This window comes from Olea europaea, chromosome 12, assembly GCF_002742605.1.
Source record: "Olea europaea var. sylvestris chromosome 12, O_europaea_v1, whole genome shotgun sequence".
Lineage (NCBI taxonomy): Eukaryota > Viridiplantae > Streptophyta > Magnoliopsida > Lamiales > Oleaceae > Olea > Olea europaea.
Genome location: NC_036248.1, coordinates 18,287,263 through 18,303,098, shown reverse-complemented (window position 1 = coordinate 18,303,098; position 15,836 = coordinate 18,287,263). Strand labels below are relative to the sequence as shown.

The 15,836-nt window shown below is 35.9% G+C and overlaps 1 protein-coding gene across 3 annotated transcripts; it reads left to right on the top strand.

Annotated features, from left to right (window-relative positions):
- Positions 1 to 6,922: 6,922 nt before the first annotated feature.
- On the top strand, positions 6,923 to 12,297 carry LOC111405955 (protein trichome birefringence-like 34). 3 transcript variants are annotated; one of them, XM_023035089.1, is made up of 6 exons: positions 6,925 to 7,331; positions 7,421 to 7,590; positions 7,691 to 7,868; positions 7,978 to 8,174; positions 8,255 to 8,416; positions 8,519 to 8,931. In XM_023035089.1, exons 1-6 carry the CDS (start codon positions 7,305 to 7,307, stop codon positions 8,913 to 8,915), a joined length of 1,131 nt encoding a protein of 376 aa, XP_022890857.1. In that variant the 5' UTR covers positions 6,925 to 7,304; the 3' UTR covers positions 8,916 to 8,931. The 3 variants fall into 3 exon arrangements, with proteins under 3 accessions (XP_022890856.1, XP_022890857.1, XP_022890858.1); XM_023035090.1 differs by adding an exon at positions 12,047 to 12,297 and having other exon boundaries at positions 6,926 to 7,590; positions 8,519 to 8,669; XM_023035088.1 differs by having other exon boundaries at positions 6,923 to 7,590.
- Positions 12,298 to 15,836: the final 3,539 nt, after the last annotated feature.

Here is a 15,836-nt window from a genome sequence, read left to right as displayed (position 1 = left end):
AAACTGTGTAGGGTAAACTTTTTAAAGTGACTGGCCCCACCGCACTGCGGCCCCATACTCCAGAAACCCCACCTCCGGCCTGGCCCTACGGGTTAGTATACACCGCTTGGCCCTACACGTATGGAGGGATTTTTTTGGAGAGGCACAGTACCACCATGCTGGTAAGAGGACTCGAACACGGAACCTCAGCCAGCAATGCCAATGTCCTTCCCACTAGAGCAAATAGACATTGGCAAAACTGTGTAGGGTAAACTTTTTAAAGTGACTGGCCCCACCGCACTGCGGCCCCATACTCCAGAAACCCCACCTCCGGCCTGGCCCTACGGGTTAGTATACACCGCTTGGCCCTACACGTATGGAGGGATTTTTTTGGAGAGGCACAGTACCACCATGCTGGTAAGAGGACTCGAACACGGAACCTCAGCCAGCAATGCCAATGTCCTTCCCACTAGAGCAAATAGACATTGGCAGGATGATGCACAAGTTAGTTGAATGAAGTTGGAGCAAATGACAAGCAAGTGGAAATTAGTTCTCAAAACATAGAAAATTAGATACAGCTTTCATTTCGTTGCAGGAATCCTCCTCTTAGATTTTGTGATTGCTGTTCTTTATCTAACTGGGGAGAGTCGACATTTCCTGGATCAGTTGACGATGCCTAATGGTTCTATTTCGCGCTGTGATTTGTTTTCAGGCAAATGGGTTTATGATAACATATCTTTACCCCTGTACAATGGCCAATGGGGAACAATGTTCTTATTTGGAGGGCGCCTTTGTGTGTGAGAAGTATGGTAGAAAGGACTTGAAATATCAGAAATGGCGATGGCAGCCTCATGATTGTGACATTCCAAGGTTCTTCCCTAACCTCTCATTCAAACACACACGCACGCGATGTTAATGAATAATGATTGATTATGCAGTTTATACTTGGCATTTAATGGTTTTTCTGTGATGTCAAGGTTCAATGCTACTACATTGAAGAAGCTTTTGTATGTACGGGATTCCTTGAATCAAAGCCAATTCAATTCAATGCTGTGCATAATTGAGTCGTCGATCCCTTCACCTACATTTAAAAAACTGATCTGGAAAGGCAACTCCATCCTCTTTAAGGCCATTGTAAGACAATTTTCTCCGTTTCTTGAAATTCAGAACCAGGCCGTTACTAATATTTACAGTTTTTCTCAACTGATTTTATTATATTCATATCATTTACAATGATCATGTTTTTCTTGTTAAATCCAATAAGGAATACAATACCACGATCGAATTCTATTGCTCCTTTGTTGGTTGAATCTAATTGCGATGGCTTTTTGAACCATCGGCTGGAAACTCAAATAATTAGAGTTAGGGAAATTGAAAAGCATGTTAGGTAATGGACAGATGTAGATATACTCGTATTTGATTCTTTTATGTGGTGGTTGAAGCCAAAAATGAAACTTCTGTGAGTACTGTTAGGTTTTATATTGTAATTGGCGTTTCTATGAACAAAAGGGACTTAATTGAACATTGTTGTAAAAATCAAGGACGTAGGTTGCAATTATGTATAGATGATTTAGGTTAGGGTTTGAGTTTGGAATAAGGTAGAAGACTCGCCGGATTTTCACTATCTACTCGCCAAGCTATTGCTTGAGCGGTTGAAATAGAACCATCGTCGCTCACTTGTCTCCCCTATGTTGCTTGAGCGAAAAAGCTGTCGCCTACTTTTTGATAGAGTGTTGCTCGAGCGATAGTGTCACATGGCGAAACACTAGGTCGCGATTTGAAGAATTTTAAACAACCTAAGACACCTACTTGCCCCCAAGTATAAATACAAGAGTTGGGGACGTGTAATTAAAGGTTGCTACATTGTACTTCTTCTTCATGACATCTTCACAACATATTTTAAGAGATCCAAGGAGTGCTTCAAACATTTATCCATTTATATTAATCTTGTGGTCTGACAACTGAGTTTTGGGAAAATATCAAGGTTCGTGATTACAAAACATTGTGATTTCTTAATTCATTGAGGAAGGGACTCAAGCACAGTGAAAGCACAAGAATAGACGGTTCTTAGCATTCCACTTGGGAGATACATTTAGTGTAAGACCTGGAGGCTGGTAATAAACAGCAAAATGGGCTGTAGAAGATAGATCATGAGGTCTAGCAGGAGGCTAGACTTATCTACGATAGTAGGAGGCTACAGGAGGTAGACCAGGAGGTATCTACAACTATAGATCGTAAGATTGGAATTGAGACAACGGGTCTTAGTTGGTAAAGGAATTACAGAGTTAGAACAAGTGAAGTTGCTAGGTTGAAAATGCTGTGTATTCCCTGAATTATCTATAGTGGAGGTAGTTGGTTCCGGAGTTTTTCCCACGTTGGGTTTCTCCGTCAACAAATTGTGTGTTATTTATTGTTTTACAATTTATACAAACTGTGGCATTCAAACTTAGGTTAATTGGATTGTATGATTAATCATTTAGAAACTAATTAAAAGTGATGTGTTTATTTAATTAGTCAATTCCGCACGTAAGGTCGAACTTATAAATCAACTAGAATGTAAATTATGTAACACTTAAATTTGAATTGATATTGTAGCTAGCTAGCCGATCTTTCAAGTGTTTAAAAATATTCAAAGCTCCTAGATACTTTTACGAGCCACGTTTAAGACTGTGTTCATGTACTTGTTACTTATATGAACAACCTTAAGTATGGGACTTGTAACATGCTTGATTGGAGTCAAGTTTTGGAAAATTCTTAATGATAATGTGTTTGAGGCATTTGGTAAAGTCAATCCATGATACAAAGTAAAGTTTTCATTTTGAGTAATCCTTTTCTTCTCTATATCATTCTGGTTATTCTATTTTGAAAATAATGATTGGCTAAAAAGTTACAGTTTTATTATGAGCATATGAGAAGAAAATCAGATATCAATGGATAAAAACTGAGGGATCATTTGAAATGATTAGTGCAACACTAATAAGCTAAAAACACTGCACTACATATTGTTGCCCATAATCCTATCTTTACTTCTCAACAGTTGAAATTCTTCGGCAACCCATTATTTACGGACGAATATCCATGTCCAAGGCTATATAAAGGGTTTTGAGTTGACTGTTTTATACCTCAGTTTCATTGCAGCCATTCTCTGTTAGGAGAATGACTCAAATATGAGTCTTTTGAAGAGGCGTATTCGATTTGAACTAGGAAAATATTAACTTAGGGCTTAAGGAAAGTAAGTTAAATAAGGAAACAAAATCCTATTGAAATTGTGTCTCCTGATTGTAATATAAATTCTTACCTTTTATGACTCTTTTAGGGTTAGTCTATAAATACGAGGCTCCTCTGATCAGTTTGTAGAGAGAGTAACATAAAAACAGTATTGCTAGTCTGTCTTGTACTCTCTATACCGTTGAATTAATAAACATCGTTCCTCTACGTTTACCCTTTGTGTTTTTTCTTTACAAATTCAATCTTGTGTTTTCGTAGTGTGATCTAGTATACTTCAATATTATCATTAAATCTCGTTCTTTATAGTCTGATTTGGAATCAACGTGTGTTATTGGAGCTTCCGCGCCCCAACAAGTGCTATCAGAGTTTGGTTCCTTTCGTAGATTGGTTGAGATATTTTCAGGATGATTGGGTTAAAGTATGATATTTTGCAACTAGATTGCAATACAAGATTTTCTTTGTGACAAGTAAAAATGAGGCCTGTTCGGCACAGTTGGATTTAGACAATGCGTTGCTAGGTTTTGAAAAGATGCCAACTGATTGGACAATGGAGGAGAAACAACGAAAGGATCGGAAGGTTATGTCGTTGATTCATCTTCATTTATCCAATAATATTCTGTAGGATGCCTTGAAGGAGAAGACGACTGTTATTTTGTGGTTGAGACTAGAGCAGTTATATATTACTAAAAGACTTACTAGTAAATTGGCTCTTAAGCATAAGCTGTATTCCCATCGCATGGCGGAAGAAGGATTGTTGGAAGATCACATTGTCGTGTTCAAAGAAATAGTTGCAGATTTGGAGACGTTGGAGTTTAAGTACGATGAAGAGGATCTTGCCTTGATCCTATTGTGTTCGCTACCTGAGTCTTATGCGTCGTTTCGGGATACTATCTTGTATGATCGAGATACATTGAATATAGAAGATGTCTATGATACTTTACACCCAAAGGAGAAAATAAAGCATTTTGTTGGAGCTACATCAAGGGATAGGGAAACTTTTGTATCTCAAGGTAGTCGACGAAGAGGCAGATCGAGAGTTAGATTTAGCAATGTGACTTGTTACTACTGCAAAAGGAAGGGACATATTTGGAAGGATTGCGAGATGTTGTAGGTTAAAGGTGATTTAGCTGCAAATATTGAGGTGCAACCTTTGAATTCAGACGAAATAATGTAGTTGAGAATCGTTCAAATAGCGAAGAGGTGATGTTGACTATGGTATCTGACGTGAAGTCTAGGCTTGATGAGGAGTGAATTTTTGATTCAGCATGTTCGCATTATATGTGTTCCGATAGGAATTTATTTCAGACATATAAGGCTGTTCAGCAAGGTCGAGTTGTAATGGAAAACAACCAATCTTGTCGCATTACTGGGATTGGTCGAGTCAGATTGAGGTTGCGGGATGAAACATTTAGAATAATTGATCAGATTCGACATGTTTCTGACCTGAAAATGAATCTCATTTCACTAAGTATCCTGGATGCTAAAAGGGTGTAAATTCTTTGGAAGATGTGGAGTCTTGAAGGTACGAAAGGGAGTTCGAGTTGTACTGAAGGGACAGAAAAGATCCCAGTTGTACATTTTGCAAAGGAGTGCACAACCAGTTAAGAGGAGACATTTAGACAAGTTTACTACTATGGTGGAAGTTCAGTTTAGTATAGTACCTCTTATGTTGGGCTCTGAGTCGATTCAGAACACTGATAGTGAGGTCGTTGGTGATTCCACTTTGCCACCAATTTCAGCTAGTACACCGTGTTCAGTTGCAGGGATATTACTCATCAAGTGTAGATACCGTGGTGTCAACAATGTCTGGAATGCTTCTGGGGATGTTGAAGGCGATAGATCCAGCAAGGGGCCTTTTGATCAAGCATCTGGTTTGGTTCTTGCTACAGGGTGTGCTTCGACCCCGTGTGATCTACATTAATTCCTTGGTGGAATTGGGAACCCTTGGGATTGAGTTCGGGTGTCGGTTGTGGACGCTGGGTAGAGGACAAGTGTTTGGTTTATATAGAGTGGTTATTGTGTTGAGGAGATTCGGCCAATTAATTTCGATGCAGATGAATTTGAAATCAAGGAGTTTCGTTTGTAGCACCGGAATTTGAGTCAAGGTGGAGATTGTTAGGAGTATGACACAATTATGAGTCTTTTCAAGAGGCGTATTCGACTTGGACTAGGAGAATATTAATCTAGGGTTTAAGGAAACTAAGTTGAATAAGGAAACAAAATCCTGTTGAAATTAAGTCTCCTAATTGTAATACATTTTCTTGCCTTTTAGGACTCTTTTAGGGTTGACCTATAAATACACGGCTCCTCTGGTCAGTTTGTAGAGAGAGTAATATAGAAGCAGTATTGCTAGTCTGTCTTGTATTTTCCATACTGTTGAATTAATAGATATCGTTCATCCGCGTTTACCCTTTGTGTTCTTTCTTTACAAATTCAATTTGTATTTTCATAGTGTGATCTATTATAATTCAATATTGTCATTAAATCTCGTTCTTTATAATCCGGTTTGGAATCAACATGTGTTATTGAGACTTCCGCGTCCCTACATTTTCCTCATAGAATTTGTAGTTGCAGCTCTTTATCTAACAGGGAAAAATCGACTCTTCATGGAACAGGAGAGGATGGCTACAGATTCTGTTAAGCATTGTTATTTGTTTTCGGGCAAATGGATTTGTCATAACATATCTTATCATTTGTACAAGGAGAAACAATGTTATTTTGTGGTGGATACCTTAATGATCCCTTCCAAGATAACTTAGTGTTTATGTATCCTGTCGATATGTACTATATATCATTTTGCTATGCATGAATAAATTAAAGGTTCATCATGATTGTTTAATGCCCATAAATGAATGAAATGACTTCACTATAGGTGGTTGGAGTCTCGAATTTGAATTCAACTCCATGGTTTAATTCAATCTAATAATTGGATGATTGAAAATGGTAAACTTTCTTTAGTGAGGCAACGTCATTTTATTCACTGATGATGTTAATATTAATAAGATATGGAGATGATGTCAATGAATTAGATTGGTTGAACAACTGTTTCCTCATTTGTACTTTTTGAACTATTGGATTCATATCTTCTGAAAAAAATCTTAGAGTGAAAGCCTTTATAAAGGTTGAACCCCCAACCTTAGGGGCCCCACCGACACTGCCCTGGGCCATCGTGGAGGAGGTAAATCGCAGGATGTGCCTCCCAGGAGTCAGGGTAGAGAGTATATGGATAGGCCAAGGCTGTTAACCCATATGGTAACTCCCGCTTGCAACATAGCCAATTTCACCTTGCGGTGAATCGAACTCTGCACACTGCCGCGCTGAGCCCTATCCGCCCTCCCCTTTGCCACTGGGAGATATGCCCTAGGGGGAGAGAGAAAGCCTTTATAAGATTGCATCAAGAGTGGATTCCATTAATATAATATTCCTTTTAGTATTTCTGCTTAGAGATTTACTTACAAATTACTTTACCATTCCATCTGTGATATTTTCTTCCTTTTGTTAATGCCCCACTTGTTTTAATAAATGCTTCAAAGATGTTAACTCGCATAACAACTACCACTTCCACATAGAAACAAAAAGCGAAGGTCGAGCAAATTGAGGCAAAAAGAGGCAAACTACTAGTTGGTTGCTCCTAAATTTAAAACCAACATTTGCTTCAGGTTCCTACCTGTTTATAAAAATAAGAAAAAGGCGTAAAAAAAAGTTTGAGGGGACGTAGACTCTTCCTCTAATACGATGTTTAAACAAACCTTCAATACTAGACAATAGACAAAATGCAATCCTAATGTTCACAAGATCTACTTGTAGCTGAAAGAAAATCGTGGCACAAAATTGTTCTTAATTGATTTGGCCCTAGTTCATACTCGTTGATATCAACGTTCCAACAACAATGTGTTGTTCTTCTGATTTTCAAGAAAATGATTGACTATCTTACTTAGTAATTCAACAATGAGACATCAACCGCTAGGCACCATTTTAATGATGTTTCTTTGCTTCTTTTTTGATTAAGCTTGCTGGATGGGATGATGCACAACAGGGAAGTTGAATGAAGTAAAGGAAAATGGCTAGCACACAAAAATTAGTTCTTGGAGCATTGAATGTTAGTTACAACTTTCATTTTGCAGGTCTCCTTCTCATAACCTTTGTGATTGCTTCTGTTTGTGGTAAACAGTACTTCCAGGGACTGCTGATGATACCTTATGGTTTTGTCCAGCACTGTGATTTGTTTTCAGGCAGATGGGTTTATGATAACGTATCATACCCTCTATACAAGGGGAAACAATGTTCTTTCATGGACGACGACTTTGCCTGTGAGAAGTTTGGTAGCAAGGACTTGGATTATCAGAAATGGCGATGGCAGCCACATGATTGTGACCTTCCAAGGTTCTATCTTCCCTCCTTTTTATTTATACAATTACTGATTATTAAGTTCGTATTTGACAGTGTTTGTTAATTAAACTGATGGTTTTTCTGTTATATCAAGGTTCAATGCTTTTGCATTGTTGAAGAAGTTAAGAGGGAAGAAGCTTGTGTTTGTAGGGGATACCTTGAATCGTAACCAATTCATGTCAATGCTGTGTCAAATTGAATCCTCGATCCCTCAATCATCGTCTAAACTGTCACATGTCCGGAAAGGCAACTCCATCATCTTTAAAGCCACCGTAAGATAATTATTTAAGTTGTAATTTTTTCTATTTTTCGTTGTTCACTTACTGATATATAGTCATCTCATCTATATTGATCGACAATTTTCTTGTTAAACCAATAAAGGAATACAATGCCACAATCGAATTCTATTGGGCTCCTTTGCTGGTTGAATCTAATTGCGATGACATGGAAATTCATCATGTACAAGATTGCATAGTCAGAATTAAGGCAATTGAAAAGCATGCCAGGTACTGGACGGATGCAGATATACTCGTATTTGATTCCTTTGCTCGGTGGTTGGGGTCGAAAATGACACTTCTGTGAGTATACGATGCAAACTCTTGCTTCGTTTTTCAGTTTTTCCTATGTACTTCGGTTCTAAGACTGTACTGGTGTTCAGATGGGGATCATTTGGAAGCTCTGATGCAATCTATAAAGAAGTCGAGATGAGGCTGCGTGTGTATGAGATGGCTTTGAACACATGGTCAGACTGGTTAGAAAACCACATTAAAAGAACTAAAACAAAGTTATTCTTCATGAGCCTCTCACCTTATCACAAGAAGTAAGTCAAGTAGTTCTCTTTGGTTACATAAGATATAACTAGTCTTTCACTACAGAAAAAAGGTGAAAATGCTGGTTGACTAACATTTCATTAACACTGCAGTGGTGAAGATTGGGGCATGGATACTGGAGGAAATTGCTACAATGAAACCGAGCCAATTTTGAGTGAGGGGCATTGGGGAAGTTTAACAGATCGTGGAACAATGCAGATAGTAGAGTCAGCTATACAAAAGCTCAAAACAAGAGGTTTAAAGGTACATTACCTCAATATAACACAATTGTCGGATTACAAGAAAGATGCTCACCCTTCTATTTATAAGAAATTTTGGATGAATCTAACTGAAGAACAATTAGCAAACCCCATGAGCCACTCAGATTGTGACAATTGGTGTCTTTCAGGAGTGCCTGATGTTTGGAATACAATCCTCTATTCCTACATTATGCATTTACGAAGTTCATATGTTGCACGAGATACAAAATATTTATACAGTGATGGATAAGCTTTTCAGATTTGAATCCTTTTTCAGATTTGAATCCTGAAGAGTGGAGATTATTTATTTTAAGCAAATTCATTAAATTCCTTTGCCATAATTTTGTTATTTAACTTCTTTCATTATTACAATCACAATTACATGAACTCGTTATTTTCTTTTTCCTTGCCGTTGCCGACGCAACAAAATATTTATATGGCATAGTTCAAAAAATCAAGAGCATTCCCCTCGGAAAAACAGGGCCTATGTGGCCCTGTTTTGAGAAGCTTTATTCAAAAATCAATGCCAAGTATGACTTAAAATTAATGAACATTTTTCGTACACTATCAGTTGAGAATATTTATGGATGATTCCATCCTTATTATAATTCAATTATTTTAATAATACTTTACTTTTCGTTTTCATTTGAATCATTTAAACAATATTATCATTAATTATTTTGTCAACTGTTTAGTTATGGTGGATTACATTTGACACATTCACTACCTTACTTTTCGTTTTTTAATATGCGTTTAATTTATTTAACCATATTTGATAGATTCATTACATTTTCGTTTTTCAATATGTATTTGGTTTATTTAATCATTTGAACAATATTATCATGAATATTTTGTCAAATATTTAGTTATGATCATAGCTTGATTGGATGGTAAATTAAATTCATTAACATTTTTTGTTTCAAAAAATGAATATTTTAGAGTTTTTTTCGTCATTTATTTAGTGAATGTTAAGATACAGAGAACGTAAATGGAAAAACATAATGCGTACCTATAACCAATAATTTCAATTGATATAATTGATACACATTAAGCGAATACGAAAAAAGGATGGTATTCGCTGAATGTTGAGTTCATATCAGAAGGGAAAATAGAAGGGACTATTCTAATTGACTTCCTCAACTATTTAAACTATTTTCACAAACTGATTTTTGTTTCATTTGAATCAAAAGTTCATTCCCCATAAATAATTTGTATATTTATATCATCACATCTTACAATATTATTTTTATAGCACATATAAAGTATTTCAAAATAACGTGTAATACACGTTCAACTATGAATAGTTCTTTCAAATATCAGGTGTATCCCAAAATAGTGGTAGCCACACCATTGCCTCTGACTGTACATCTTTCCTCCACTGCTATAGAGCTACACACTTTCTCTAAATGCATGCTGCTATTTCGCATCGATTCCTTCCCTTTAAACCTCACAAAACTTGTTAAGTTCTTGAATTGAAATGCTGAAAAATTGAATAATGGATAATTCTAACATGGAGCAGCTAATATTAGAAGAAAAACAGAGAAGATAGAAGAAGAAGAATTCTGAGTTTATTCAGTGATGGTAGTTGTTGTATAAGGCATGGGATTAGATGATTGAGAGGGAGATGTTTGCTGAGCTTTAGCAAAAGCTAAGAATTGTTGATAAAGATCTTGACTGAATGAAACATTTGGTTTCTCATCATCTGTGTGTTGGTCCAAAATCACAGCATGAGCACTAGATATACCAGCTAGAGTTCTTGGACCTTTGGGACCCTTCCAACCAGGATGATAGCTTATGAGCTGAAAGCACGTATCCGCAGTGTGATTGAGATAGCCACGGTGAGTACATTTAGGCATCTTCTTGTCCTTCCAAGGAGGAGGTTTGTTTAATGCTTTAGTAGGCTGTCTTACTGCCATTGCTGCTGATTCTGAAAGTGAATGATTCTGTAAGTCCCTTTGGCTTTCTTCTTGAAGAAGTAGAGAATATTCCCGAGCAAGCGATGGGAGTGGAGAAGTAAGTAGCAATTGACTTCTTAGTACAGAGTAAGATTCATTAAGGCCAATGAGGAACTTCATGACAGCATATGGCTGTAGTGTTGGATATGGTGCGCAGTATGTCACAAGTGCAGCTTGAAAGTTTTCCACAACTGCATTTTGGCAATGGCCTATAGCTGATATACTCATCCCAAGTGGCCTTGAATGAATTGTAATACATTGTGAGGGTTTGTGAGCCTTGATAAATGGAGCTGAGAGTCTTTTCCAAGTGATATACTCTAGGACCGTCACTACGAATATATCTAGTTTTGAGCTCTTTCCAGACTTCATGTGCAGATGTAATATACAACAGACTTTGGTGAATTTCTTCGTCGATGGAATTCGATAACCAAGATAACACTAGGTTATTTGCACAAACCCAGCAGTTGTATGTAATACCAGAGGGTGGATGTGGGGCTTGTAAAGAACCATCAATGAATGCCAATTTGTTCTTTACACTCAGTGCCATAGAGATTGAGCAGCTCCAAGAAGTGTAATTATCATTGAAGATTTCAGAGACAATTACAGCACCTCGGTTGTCACTAGGATGCAAGAAATAGTAACTAGTTGGATCATCAGCAGGATTGAAAAGGGAGCTTGCCATGATTTGAAGCGATTCAGGAACGAGATGAATCAGCAAAGAAACCTACCCTTTTGCTTTGATACCATGTTAAGTTCTTGAATTGAAATGCTGAAAAATTGAATAATGGATAATTCTGACATGGAGCAGCTAATATTAGAAGAAAAACAGAGAAGATAGAAGAAGAAGAATTCTGAGTTTATTGAGCAATTACAGATTACATCTTTGACTATTTATAGACCAACCAATTCACATAAAAACAGGATTAACTGCTTAACAGTTTCTTAACTACTCCTAACCATGTCTTGGCTGGTCCTAGCTATATCTAACTAATCTTCCATGTCAGCATAACTGTTTTAACTATCTTCTATCAGCTGTAACTGAATTTGTGTCATAAGAAAACCCTTCACCACACGGCTGGCTGATCTCCGTCACCCCCACCCCATACCCACTCATGCCACCGTTAATGTTTAGTCATTGTTGTTGGTTGAAGTAGTGGTGGTGATGATTCACGTCGCTGTGAGGAAAATCGATTACTTTTGCTTCAATCCAATGGCTGCCATATGTTCTTTTAGATATCCTAGCAGCGTTTCTTTTTTATTTGAATTTGTTCTTCTTTTTCTTCCATTGTAGCTTTGGCTAATTATTATCATTCAATATTATTAATGATTGCTTGTTTATTTTGGACATTTTCTTAATTTGTTGTAAAGACGAATACTGTATGAATTCAATGGAAAATAATTGTTTGGCTCTATTCAATTTTTTCAGGTGATGCTTGTGGTATGAGAATCTGAACATATAGGTGGTTTATTGTAGCCTGATGGCAGTGGTGTAGGTGTGATTGGTTGGAGGTGGGGACGATGGTGATGGTGGTGGTGGTAGTTGGTGCGACGGTAATGGTAGTGGTGGTGGTAAGGTGACAATGGTGTTTGGTAGAGCTGTTGGTGGTGGAGTGGTGTGGTATGGGATGAAGAGTGTTTGTAACCAATTATTTGAATAATAGTGACCAATAAAATGGATAATTTTTTTATCGATAAATAAATTTTGACCTAAACTAATATAATATGTATTTAAATTTGTAATTGTGACTCACCTTTTGTGTTTTTGTAAATAAGCTTGTGTGATTTGTACCAATACATTATTGTGACCATAAATTGTTTAATTATGTATCAGGGGTCATTAAATGTGACTATCTAATTTTTGAAAAAATATATATATAAATTTATTATTTTTAAAAATGTATCTTGAAACTTTTTCTGAACTACTTGTCCAAAATATAAAGTGAGTAGTATCCAGTCAAACATGTATGTATTAAAAGTTGAACTAAACTCCATCTAGTAATATTGCCTTGGGCCTACTCAGCTACTAATTATAACTCTCTTTGAGCTTCATTTTCTAAAATTTACTTTTTTTACAAATATTTTCTAATCATATATTCTTTTAATAAAATAATTTTACGTGTAGGTCTATTTTTTTTTTTTTTTAAATTTTAACTACACATTTTTCAAAAAATTACTATTACAAAACTCGTTCAGTCCAAAAATGGGGATCAAAATATAGAATCCTACGGACCAAGTCATCCGACAAAGGTGAAAGATTGTGGCAAAGTTTGACCAGCCAATTGTTGTTTACTATGTCATTTTGCTTAACAAATAATTTTGCAGATGAAAGAATAAGAGAAACATTTCATTTTAGCAAACTGTCATTGATTTGGACTTGATCTTTCAACTAATGGATTTGAAGCAACTACGAGCTCCAAAGGCTTCCAAAAGTTTTAAAAATGAGCTATGCTATAGGTACAGAAAGTAATTGACAGATTTTCTACATAACAATACTTGATGAAAATTTATTGGTTTTAGATTGAATATGGATAGAAAATGCACCAATGTAGCACCTGTATGATCAGGGGTGGACCCGAAATTATTATTCAATGGGGGCGAGACCAAAAGAGAGAGAGAGAGAGAGAGAGAGAAAGCTAAAAACAAAACAAAAGAAGAATAATAAAAGGAGCATTTTGAGAATCAAACTCAAGAACTTCCTACAACCAACGCAAGAACCACACCACCAGACCCATTGCCAAATGTTTATCTTAGGTTTTTTTTTTCCTAAAGGTATTTGAAATTTCTAGACCCTTAATGGGTCCCCCCTATGTATGATTTCTATGGTTTCAAAAATTTAAAGTCTTGAAAAACTAGGTATTTATTGCTGATTTGATTCACATTATTTTCAAAATATATTTTTCCATCACTCCTTTTTAATCACACATTCTTTAATAAAATAATATTACATTTAAATTCAAAACTTTTCTTTATTTTTTAACAATATATTTTTTAGCAATCTACTATTTCAAAATACAATTTTAGTAAAAAAAAAAATGAGGCTCAAACACGCTCTTATCATGTTTGTCAACATTCAGAAATACATCATGATTAAAATCTATTGGAAATTGGTTTAAAATTGAAGGAAAATTGGTTAAGTATTAAAACCAAAAAAGCGGAAAAAGTAACTTTTGCGTTAACTTTAGCCAAATATTCGAACTTAATTCGATGGTCAAACTACAAACGTAAATAAACCAACTTGTTTTACTCTTCAAGTAGATTGTCGTGGTATATTTGAAGTTCAAAATCAATACCGGATGAATGAGAAATTGCAGAATTTTTGCCTAACTCCGTCGCACGCCTATCGCTTAATATTTTGACGCTAGCACTGAGCGAGAGGTCAGCGACAGATTAGCGACAGCAAAGGATGCTTCTGTTCATAAGGTTGCACAGTTTGATATGTAATACTTCACCCATAACTCCTCATCTTCTATAAATAAGACTCTATAAATGTCCTTAATGCATCCCATAGCGCTTTTGCATTGAGCATTACATAAAATCTCTTGCAAAAACTTTCCAAAAAGCATTTCGTATATTTTTCCTTGTAGAGAAGATAAATTCTGTTCAAGTTTGCTGGAACTTGTGATTTGAAGTTCTTCTACCACAAGTTGAATCCGTTGTATCTTGTGAGACAAGTGCCGTGAACCTTTAGCACCGTTGCGGGACAATTTTGCCTTAAGGAAAAGTGATATTTCACCTGCCTCGAATCGCTTTCCATTTCATTTATTCTTGTTTTCTATTTCCATAAAGTTTAATTACACTCCTGCAATTTAAACTTTCTAACTTCATCTTTATTTGTTCATTACTAAACAACCATTTTACCACCTTATTTTGGCACAACAATCTTAAGACAAAATTCTATCTGTAGTTATTTTGTGGATACAAACCTGTAATCTTCATTTTCGTTATAGGCTTTACGTGTTATTCCCTTCTTATTGTTGTTGCATTGAACTTCTGTTTGTATAACAGAAATGAATACCGTGGAGTGATATTTGACTTGCCTCGGATCATTTTCCATTTCATTTATTCTTCTTGTATTCTACTTCCATAAAATTTAATTACGCTCATGCGATTTAAACTTTCTAACTTTGTCTTTGTTTGTTCATTACTAAACAACCCTTTCACCACCTTATTCTGGTACAACAATATTAAGACAAATTTTTGTCTGTAGTTGTTTTGTGGATACAAACTGATGACTTTATTTTCGAAATAGGCTTTACGTGCTATTCCCTTCTTATTGTTGCTGCGTTGAACTTTTGTTTGTGTAACAGAAATGAATACCGTGGAGACGACTTCAAGTGAAACAACCAATGGTATGAATGATGTGGTTTCGCCATTGGCTATGCCGCTTCAAAATACCGTGATTTCACATGGGAAAAAACCTGGAACCGGGTACAAAATCGGGTCAATTATGCTTGGTTAACCGCTTATGACTAAATCACTTAAAAACTTACCGAACCGGCCGATTTAACCGTAAACCAGTGAATCGATTGCGATTTTGTGGTTTTTCCATTTTTTTTAAAGTTTAAAAAATTTCAACTTCATGAATAGGCCTCGTAAATAACAATTCAAAGGCCCATGAAGAAATAATAGGTGACATACTTCTTTTATAAATGCACCTCTCTCATTTCATAAACTTTCAATGTGGGATAATGTATTTTATAAATGCACTTCTCTCCAATTGTTTCATAAACTTCCAATGTAAGATAGTGACATAACAAAAATGTTAACAAATTATAGAATAATAAATCTAATTAAAAAATTATTAATATGAAAATTTTAAAACAAAAATTATTGTTTTCATAATATTTTATTATTTTTGTATGTATTTATTGCATTCAGTTTGATCCCGATTCAATCCCGATTGAATTTTTTGACCCTTGACCCTTGACCTTTTCCAAGTCGATGACCGGGTTGATTTTCAAAAGATTGAAAAAATCTGAAAAGTTTGGAGGTGTGGATTTCAAGATATGGCAACAAAAGATGGTTTATGTGACCATTTTAAACTTAGTTGAGTTTCTAAAAGTGACTACACCAACGGTACAAGAAGGTGAAAGTAATCATCAATCAATAATTACCTTAAATGCGTGGAAACATTCGGACTTCTTATGCAAGAACTATATACTAAATGGATTGGAAAATACATTGAATGAAGTATATAATTCAAAGGACACGGCCAA

What these genes read in the sequence shown, in the direction of transcription:
- LOC111405955 (XM_023035088.1), top strand. Translation starts at nt 7,268, where the DNA reads ATGGCTAGCACACAAAAATTAGTTCTTGGAGCATTGAATGTTAGTTAC. An exon ending in CATGATTGTGACCTTCCAAG is followed by an intron (nt 7,591 to 7,690) that starts GTTCTATCTTCC and finishes TGTTATATCAAG; the next exon opens with GTTCAATGCTTTTGCATTGT. An exon ending in CTCTCACCTTATCACAAGAA is followed by an intron (nt 8,417 to 8,518) that starts GTAAGTCAAGTA and finishes TTAACACTGCAG; the next exon opens with TGGTGAAGATTGGGGCATGG.